Source organism: Cotesia typhae, unplaced genomic scaffold, assembly GCF_013202065.1.
Source record: "Cotesia typhae breed Kobodo isofemale line unplaced genomic scaffold, CoteBio_Ctyphae scaffold_70, whole genome shotgun sequence".
Classification (NCBI taxonomy): Eukaryota; Metazoa; Arthropoda; class Insecta; order Hymenoptera; family Braconidae; genus Cotesia; species Cotesia typhae.
In genome coordinates this window covers 2390006-2399389 of record NW_027423780.1, presented here as the reverse complement: position 1 = coordinate 2399389, position 9384 = coordinate 2390006, and the positions used below count along the sequence as shown (strand labels likewise).

Here is a 9384-nt window from a genome sequence, read left to right as displayed (position 1 = left end):
AAATTATGGCCCAGATCTGGCTACCACGCATGGGCCAGCCTTGGCGATCATGCCTGGGCCAATGATAACAACCAAGCCTGGCACCCTGTTATCATCCCAGACTTTTACCAAAGCTGGACCAAAGCGGGTTTACAAGCATGGGCCAGAGATTGACAGCATTGCGCCAAGCGTGGCCCATGCCTGGCCCCGTCGTATTTTCCTGTATGGGATATGATTTTTGTAAGAATTTTATTATTCTTACAAATTATGATTTATATGCAAAAATTTTTGTTCCAATACTTGAATTTTTCGATTACTTTGATTTTTATTTTTTCTATAATTTTTAATTATTTTTTTCCAGGATATAAATTTTGAAAAAGTTCTGGTTTTTTGTAGGAAATGTTTTTCTACTAAAGTTTAATAAGTATTACATAAAAGTGAAAATAAAAAATGATCAAATCGAATTTTGATTTATATATTTTTTTTTTTAGATCAGTTACCCGACTAGAAATTTCAGTGAGGCGGAGATTTGGCGCAAGTAAGGCATGCCGATTTCCAAACTTGCAGTAAGTGAGGCATCCAAACCAGATCCAAGTTTGGGATGTAATGCAGTTGCGAGGCTCAACCTAATTTGGCTTCCTGATTAGGTAGCAGTTTGGAAGCCATACTTTTCGGTGACAGCCTCAGCCTAATCTCACCCAAACTTGGTTTCCGGGTTAGGTAGCAGTTTGGAAGCCATACTTGCCGGTGACAGCCTCAGCCTAATCTCACCCAAACTTGGTTTCCGGGTTAGGTAGCAGTTTGGCAACCACAGCAGTAGTGTTTACCAAATTTCGCTTTTTTATAGGGAGCAACTTGGAAACCCCATAGTTTCATAGTAGAAATTGTATGCACTCCTGAAAACCAAGGGAATAGAGACAGACGTAGGAAAAAAACATTCGCTTTAAAGAGGAACCAAATGACTATGATATCTACTCCAAAAGACATCAAGGGATTAATAACTCATCGACCATATTATTTCTAAATTAATAATAACTACTATTCTTAAGAGCTAGGGTGATTGTTGGTTTAAACAAAAACTTTAAAACCGTGAGAAATAAATAACTCAGAACGAGAAAGATTTCCAGACTGTTTATTTTTGGAAAAGACAGATAACAATCAATTAATTATGTATTAATCATGCACAGATGACTTACAAATGGCTGTTAAGAATATTGATTGAAATCCAACACTGGTTATGCTGATTTACTGCAGGATTTAAGTTTCTAATAGCTATCGAAAGCTGTTCAAATGTAACGAGAGAAATTTTGAAATTATGAACTTAATGGAAAGAATTAAGTCATTTAATAAAATTTATGTTATTTTTAACTTGAAAACTGAATATAACAGTAATGTTAATATAAAAAAAAAATTTAAGTAACAAAAAAATAGTAAAAATAATTAATGTACTAAATTACTCAGACTCATTAGTTTCATGGTCATCTTTTTTTTGTTCAACGATGTCAGTATTAAGAAAATCTTTCGGTCCAAGTTTTGGGTCAATATTTGCCTTTTTTCTTTGAGCTGCTAATTTTTTTCTTTCAGTTCTACCACCTTCCCAGTCGAAACAATGATTTAAAACGGAAGAAATACTGTCATTGACTGTCGCGTCAGGCAATGGGTCATTTACGGATTTTGAAAACTTTGTAACGAGTACTCCTGAAAAAAAAAAATAATCATAAAATTTAATTAATGATATCACTTATTCATATGCTTACTAATTTATTTAGAATTTATAATAGTTATATGTAGAATACCTTTTATTAGCTTATAGAATTCTGTTTCGATAAAAATGTGATTTTTTTTCTCATTCGGTTTTTTCAAGTTGAATTTCAAAGCTAATTCACGGGACAATCCTAAACGCATCATAGCAGTGGTGCTCCTAGTTATTGCTTGATTAGGATTAGTCAATGCTGAGAGTTTACAAACCTATAAAAACATAATATAAATTTAAATTTATAAAAACTAAAAATTCTAGAAGAAAAATAAATCATATAAAACTCTTACAATTTTGTTACGATACTCTTTATCAGATTTCAATTTGCCATCAAATTTATTGAAATCTACTATTGCAGAGCAAGGTATTTTGAAATCGTTATCATCGCAATTGATATCAAATGTCGAATCCGTAGGAACAGATGATTCACAAACTCTTTGCATCTGAGTAAGAGTACCTTTCAAATCATTCATTGCTTTGGATAACGAACTAAGCTGTGAATTAATGCTTTTTGCTCTTTAATCAGTGGCGCCAATAGTTTGGTCAAAACTTTCGCTAAGAGTTCTGAAAAAAATTTCAATATTATAAATTTATTACCATAAAATTTTAATATTATTAACGATTACAGTGAATTAATTACAATATTGTGAATATTAATTACTTTAAGATAAAAAAATAAACTATTTATGACTATAAAAACTAAATTAATTATCCACTAATGAAAAATGATGAATTAAAAATTAGTTTAATCAAATAAACTATATTTATTATAATACCTTCGTCTACACAATGTTCTTCGGATTCATTGTTATTTAATTGCTTTTGTTGATTAAAAATGTCTGTTTTAGAGTGAGTTTTGATGATTTCTTTATCTGACTCTTCAGAACTTGAGTTTTTTCCATGGATGACATTAGTACTATCTTTTTGTTTAACTTAGTAGTAACATGTTTACGCTTCGCGTGATCGTCTTCCTCAGAACTTGAACTTTCTATCGAGTGATCTCCCGATGAATCCTCCGACGATGATGCTTTACGTTTCTTTCCGCGTGTTTCTATAAATTATATTTAAAAATTTAGTATTTAAATATGTCAGTTATAAAACGATACTAATTAATTAATATTAATATTAATGTTATTATTCTCATTTTATCATTCACTTCCGCAAGTTTTAAGATTATAATAAATAAATTACTCACGAGCAGTTTTTGTTCTATTTTTAGGGTCCTTTACTTTTTTCCGCTGCTTTTTCCAGTATGAGACAGTATTTTTTAGGATCTAAACGATGAAAATTTACAGATTAACGTAATTTAATTAAAAAATTTTGCAATAAATTTAAAAAATACGTTAACTATAAGTTTAAAAAAAATTTATATTTACCAGAAGTTAATTGAAGATCAGCAGTTAAATCTAAAGTCGCATCATTGAGCAAATTTTTAGCATTGTTAGGTGATAAATTTTTAGATTTAAAATATTCATTATCATTTTTTGCTTTATTTTTAGCACTGGCTTCGTTATCAGTAGAATACGCATACGGCTGGTACTGTAACTTATCCATAAGTTTTTCAGCTTCTTCATATGAACCTATAAAACAGTCGATTAGTTAGTTGTTAATATAGCGCATAGTATGCATTGACTCGTGCCCTCTTGCCTCATTAGACAAATGCTCAAATAAAAAGTAGTGAAAAAATTTAATTTAGAAATTAGCAGACATCCTCATATTTATTAATTTTTTTTCGTATTTACAAAAAAATGTAATACAAATTATTAATAAAAATTACTCGTACAAATCTTTAAAATTTCGAAATGAAATTATTTTTACATTCATTTTTGAAAAAAATTGTAAAACTGTAATGAATTCTGTGTAGCCATTAGTAGTGATTATATTTTTCTATAAACATTATAGTACTATTTAATATTAAAAATGATAAACTATATTTAATAATAATTATAAAAAAAAAAAAAAAAAAAAAAAAAAAAAAAACACAAAGAACATGTCTGCTAGCTTAGAAAATTATTTATAATATATTTAAAAGAATATCTAATAGTATATTTATTAGAAGAAATTTAGAAATTATTTAGAATTTTTTTTTTATTCAAAAAATTATTACAAAAAAATTTCATTTGTAAAAAAATTGAAAAACTGTAAATGCAATTTTAAAAAAATAATTTTCTGTTCTAATTTAATTATTAAAAAAAAACAAAAAAATTAAAAACTTCAGCTAACTTTAGTATTATTTTTACTTTATTTATTAAATTAGAACTAAAAAATATTTTTTTTTTTTTATTGCACTTACATTTTTTAAAATTTTTACAAACGAAATTTAAAAAAATAATTTTTTTGTAATATTTTCAACAAAAAAATTTTTAATTAACGGCTAACTTTATTGTCATTTGCTAATTTCAGTATTATTTAAAAAATTTAACTTACGTGCTCGTCCACGAATTTCTACCGAGTAAGACGGCCAATCACTGCAGGGTTCAACACATTTTTTTACCATTTCATTAAGTAGTTTCAGATTTTTATCATTATACGTTTTTTCTGGCATAAATTTACACCTCAACTCCTCATAAGCATTATCCGCATAAATCCACTCACTTGGCACTATATCAATCACTTGTTTTTGCGACTTTGTTTTATCTCCTAGAAAAACTACCAACCGGTGTTTCCATTCTAAATTATCGCCCATTTTATTAAATAAAAAAAATGCCGATATTCCTGTTGAATATTTTGTGTAATTGCAATCCTTTGTTTAATAATACAAAAACTCGCGAACTACTCCTGACAACTTGTTCAGATACAATGACACTTGTAAGAAATTCGGATACACTGTATGCTTTTCTCCTACTCTGTCAATCTAATGAGCTCTATATGTATATTAACCTCAAATATTCATTTGTTCTTCTACCACCAGAAATATCGATTGTATTGGTGTCAAGTTTCAAGTCAATGTTTGACTCAATAATTCCGGCAAGCTGTGTCTTTCCCGCGCGATTTCACAAATGTCGGCTCACTATGTTGAACTGCTTAGATATATATTATATAAAAAATTAACTATCATAAAATATCACATTTATTTATTGTATGAACAATTTTTTTCCAACTAGGCTCAGATACAATCCGTTAAACTCCAATGCATGTAGAATATGTGATCTCTCTCAGTCGTACACATCGTCGTAAAATAGTCCTTCGAGAAAAAATCAAATAAAATACAGACGCTGTTGATGTTGATGTATGGATGTATATGTTTCACTCTTAAGTATACCGCCCTTATCACTCATTTACTTCTTTGTTTTCAAAATATATAACAATACATTTCCGAACTTTGGCAAGCCGAATTCACGCCTCATTGATTCCACTATAGGCAAGCCAAAGTTCGGCATTGCCATAGTTTTTCCAAGCTACGCCCAAATTCGGCAAACCGAACTTCGGCAAATCTTCGGTAACCGTGGGTTCATGCAAGTCAGGTACATCAATAGTTTGTCAAACTTCGTTTCATAGTTATAACTTCAGTTTCATCAACAATGCACACAATTAATTTTTTATATTTAGTTTTCGAAATAAATAATGCAATAAAATTATAAGTGTTAATTTCTGCGGGTAGCTATTTGCACTTACTCGTGCGGGTATTTTAAAAACAAATTAAATAGTTAATTTTAATTTTCATATTTATCTAAAAAAGAATCTGCACAAATTTTGTTTTTATTATTTTTAATGATGTTACTTTAGTATTATGAATATCAAATGTTTATAACAAACTAAATTTTTAAAAATCAAGTTAAATTGTCATTTGTTCATTCTGATTATTTTAAACAAAATATTTACCAATATAATCTACACTATCACCAAAAATTCCTTCACATCTGTACAGTCTCACCAAAAAACGTATTTACATATGTAGTAATGGCATTACATATAGTTTTTCATTGCCGTCACTACTCAAATCAATGCACAGCATTTTTTTAGCAATTTTAGTAACTTTATATGTGGCCATTATCTTACTTTTCGCACTCACTTTCCACATTTCTAAGTGTTCTGAGTTACATGGATAAGTGAATAATGGTTTTTTTTTCTTCAATATTTTCCCACTAATCTTTGTTAAAATGCTATTATCCGTGGAAAATCGGAAAATTTTATGGATTTCGAAAATTTCATTATTTTCTAATAGAACAGTGTTATTCGGGGCTTTAGTAGTCAATAAAACATTTTTAAATTTTATCCGTTTTATAATAACTTCATCAATGTCATCGTCTTTAAATTCCTTAACTATTTCGATTGTTTCTGATAATTTAGGTTTAGGACACATACTCGTTGAAATTTCATTAAATCGACAGCATAATTGAGCAAGGGGTTTATTGCCACTTCTCAACAGTTTTTTAATTTTGCCTAATAAATTTTCAAACGAGTAACTTGACATCCCAGACAAGCAACACTGCATATATGCTACGTCATCAGCAAGGTGATAAACACTGTGAATATTTCCAACAAGAAATTGCAAAGTGTATATTAAGGGTGCAATACGGACAAATGATGTTAAAAACATTTTTGCATGTTCTGTTTTTTGAACAGCAATTTCACTGGAACATAATATTCTGCAGCCGACGTGCAAAAGTAAAAAATGCTTATAGACTGTTTCAGCAAGAATTTTTTTAAATACAACAGGTCCTGCATATAATAGCAAAAATTGGAACTCCGTTGATTTGAATTTGTTAAAATCAGTCAATGAGCGAGTGCTTCTTTGAAACTCTGCAGGGACTTTAATTTTTGTTAATAGGCTAGACAACCGAGTTTTATCAGTGTTACTTATTTTTAATTTTTTATTAATTGTACCATCTATCCAACACTCTAGTAATTTTTTCATAACCCTAAAAATAATAAGTGCATTGGATCAAGTACAAATTGATTCACTAGATCTATTTTAGGTTCAATAAGAAGCAATGGTGACATTCCAGTATGGTGTTCTGAATTAGATTGATTCCTAAATGATTCATCAGTTCTCAGTGTGCAATTAGTTGTTAGAGGATAAATAGTCCGTTTTTATACCGTTGACCTTTGACTGTGCATCGTTCACAAGCATAATATCCTCCGTGATTTTTCATAATTTTTAGCAGTGATCGAGCAGGCCTATCACATACAAATCCTTTGATGGATACATTAAATAAACGATTATTAATCATAACTCCAGTATTTTGTAATTCATTTATTTCTTCAATAAATTTTGCTAAAAAGCAATGGACGTCACTAGGTTTACTGTTACCACAATAAATAGCTGCAGGAAATGGTTTGTAATGATTGTAATGGCTAAAAACTTGACATAAAATTGGCCATAATTGTTTTCTGCTTGACTTAAACAATGGCACACCATCAACATTAATTAATAATTCGATATCATTGGTCTCATGTAATTTAATATTTATACATTTTTCTAAATTAGTTTTAATTCCAAAATAAACGAACTCTTCGTCATTGCCAAAATTTTCAATTTTATATGTGGAACTATTAGTGCCTAAAAATGTCTTGGCACTTTTAGGTAAGTCTGGATATTGTTCTCTCAATATATCCATCAGTTGTTCTAATCGAGTATGGGGAAGAAGAGGATTAATCAATGCCCATTGCCGAATTTTGTCAATAACATTTAAATTGTCCATCGCATTATTTATTTCATTATCGCTATCAGAGTCTGAGGTCACCGTTATATTTCTAAATTGTTCATCAACACTATGTTCAAAACTACTTTCATTATTTTGTTCTAAATTATCTGACACTGAAATATCCATCACTGATTCTTCATTGAACACTTCTTCATTCATTTGTTCACAAACAGGATTTTGACCGGTAACACGATCAGTATTATCCATTGGTAATAAATTACGAGGCATCTCACTATCACTTAAATTTACATTTTCATTGCTTGCACTATCGAGTGAAACAGATTGTTCTAAATAAGATAGCTGATGTCGCGCTTTACGAAATTTTGCGACTCTTAAGCGATTAAGCTCACGCTTTCGAAAAGACTTATTATTTACGATAAACATTTTATCGTTATAAATAACTTAAATCGCCATGAGATGAACACAAATAATTATCCACTAAGTAGTTTATTGAAGAAAAATTTTCTAATAGTAATATTAACTGATACAATATGAATGTTCATAAAAACATAAGAAAACTCAATAATTAGAAAAAAATTTTAACACATATAAAAAAATTCAATCCATTCGCTATAATATTGATATTAGTTTAAGAATAATACACGATGCACATACTGACAGCGCTACAACAAAACTGAGCTAAAATGACTCGAGGACAAATAATCCCACCTCAAGAAGCTAAGGCGAGAAAACACTAATGTTACGCCCAATTCTGACAAGCCCAATTTCGGCAAGCCTTTAGTTATCAGTACTTAAAACCAATCTGGCATTTCCATGGTATGCCCGACTTAAGCAATGCCGTATACTTTCCTGGTTACGTCTAAGTTTAGCAAGCCAAACTTAGGCAAAACTCAGGTTATCGTCACTTGAAACCAGTTTGGTATCCCTATGATATATCAGACTTAAAGAATCCATTAAACTTTCCTAGTTACGTTCAATTATGGCAAGCCGAACTTCGGCAAGCATTTGGTCATCGTTGCTTCAAATCAGTTTGGAAATTTCATGGTATGCCAGACTTAGGCAATGCCATAGACTTTCCTAGTTACGTCCAAGTTTGGCAAGCCGAACTTTGGCAAGCATTTGGTTATCATTGCTTCAAATAAGTTTGGAAATTTTATGGTATGCCAGACTTAGGCAATGCCGTAGAATTTCCTGATTACGTCCAAGTTTGGCAAGCCAAATTTTGGCACAACTCAAGTTATCGTTACTTGAAACCAGTTCGGCATTTCCATAGTATGCCGGACTTTGGCAATGCCACACAGTTTCAGGATCTTAACCAAATTTGGAATATCTTCGGCATGCCAATTTTCGTTCTGCCTAACGTGGTTTTAATGAGGTGCAACCTAGGCAGGCCTAAGTGAGGCAAGCCAAACTTGCCCCGAATTGATTCTTCGGCATGCCTCACTGAAATTTCTAGTCGGGTACCTATATATAATTATATTAAAAAACAATTTTGCGGGATACTGAAATTATGAAATATTTATAATAATCCTAATTTGATAGAATTACAATATTTGTGTTGTAATATTAGAAAAAAATTTGCAGATAAGTATTTTATAAATTACAACAAATGTTTTGTAATTTTCTTTAACCAAGTTCGAATTAATCATACAGTGCAAGTACAAAATTAAATTATACTTGATAAGTTGTGATGAGTAACAACTTCTTACACTTTTTTTTGTAAAATTACTAAAAAATTTTTTAACAGTAAATATTATAATACCATAACAAATGTATTTAACGATGGAAATACACCATATATTTCATAATTTTACTATATTCGCATAATTACAAAAATTTTAAACAATAGTCAGAAAATTGAGGTATAATTATCATTTACTAGTTTTACAATTGCATAATTATAAAATTGAAAATGATCAATTAATTTAATAAAATTAGGTTAAAAGAAGATAAGTAATTTATTTATTCATTAAAAAAAAAAAAAAAATCATCATCTCAATCGGGATTTTGAACTTGTGACTTCGAATGTCTGAGGGCATT

At 29.8% G+C, this 9384-nt stretch overlaps 3 protein-coding genes across 3 annotated transcripts; all 3 read right to left on the bottom strand.

The window, feature by feature from the left end:
* Nucleotides 1-1215: 1215 nt before the first annotated feature.
* On the bottom strand, nt 1216-2208 carry LOC141537199 (uncharacterized). Its single transcript, XM_074258044.1, has 3 exons — nt 2026-2208; nt 1776-1947; nt 1216-1677 (listed from the first exon to the last, which is right to left on the bottom strand). Exons 1-3 carry the CDS (start codon nt 2206-2208, stop codon nt 1433-1435), a joined length of 600 nt encoding a protein of 199 aa, XP_074114145.1. The 3' UTR covers nt 1216-1432.
* LOC141537198 (uncharacterized) lies at nt 2205-4421 on the bottom strand. The gene is made up of 4 exons (XM_074258043.1): nt 4163-4421; nt 3112-3315; nt 2613-2786; nt 2205-2299 (listed from the first exon to the last, which is right to left on the bottom strand). The coding sequence occupies exons 1-4, from the start codon at nt 4419-4421 to the stop codon at nt 2205-2207; spliced, it is 732 nt and encodes a 243-aa protein (XP_074114144.1).
* A 1200-nt stretch (nt 4422-5621) lies between these two features.
* On the bottom strand, nt 5622-7822 carry LOC141537197 (uncharacterized). Its single transcript, XM_074258042.1, is given in 3 exon segments — nt 5622-6595; nt 6598-6765; nt 6768-7822. Coding segments are annotated over 3 exon segments (2142 nt in total). The 5' UTR covers nt 7768-7822.
* Nucleotides 7823-9384: the final 1562 nt, after the last annotated feature.

Excerpts from the sequence above, each read along its gene's own strand:
- LOC141537199 (XM_074258044.1), bottom strand. The coding sequence starts at position 2,208 with ATGAATGATTTGAAAGGTACTCTTACTCAGATGCAAAGAGTTTGTGAA. Across the intron at positions 1,948-2,025 it reads AAGAGTATCGTAACAAAATT|GTTTGTAAACTCTCAGCATT; the intron begins GTAAGAGTTTTA and ends ATGTTTTTATAG. Across the intron at positions 1,678-1,775 it reads ATTCTATAAGCTAATAAAAG|GAGTACTCGTTACAAAGTTT; the intron begins GTATTCTACATA and ends TTTTTTTTTCAG.
- LOC141537198 (XM_074258043.1), bottom strand. The coding sequence starts at position 4,421 with ATGGGCGATAATTTAGAATGGAAACACCGGTTGGTAGTTTTTCTAGGA. Across the intron at positions 2,787-3,111 it reads TGATCTTCAATTAACTTCTG|AAACACGCGGAAAGAAACGT; the intron begins GTAAATATAAAT and ends TATAATTTATAG. Across the intron at positions 2,300-2,612 it reads AAAAACTCAAGTTCTGAAGA|AACTCTTAGCGAAAGTTTTG; the intron begins GTCAGATAAAGA and ends AATTTTTTTCAG.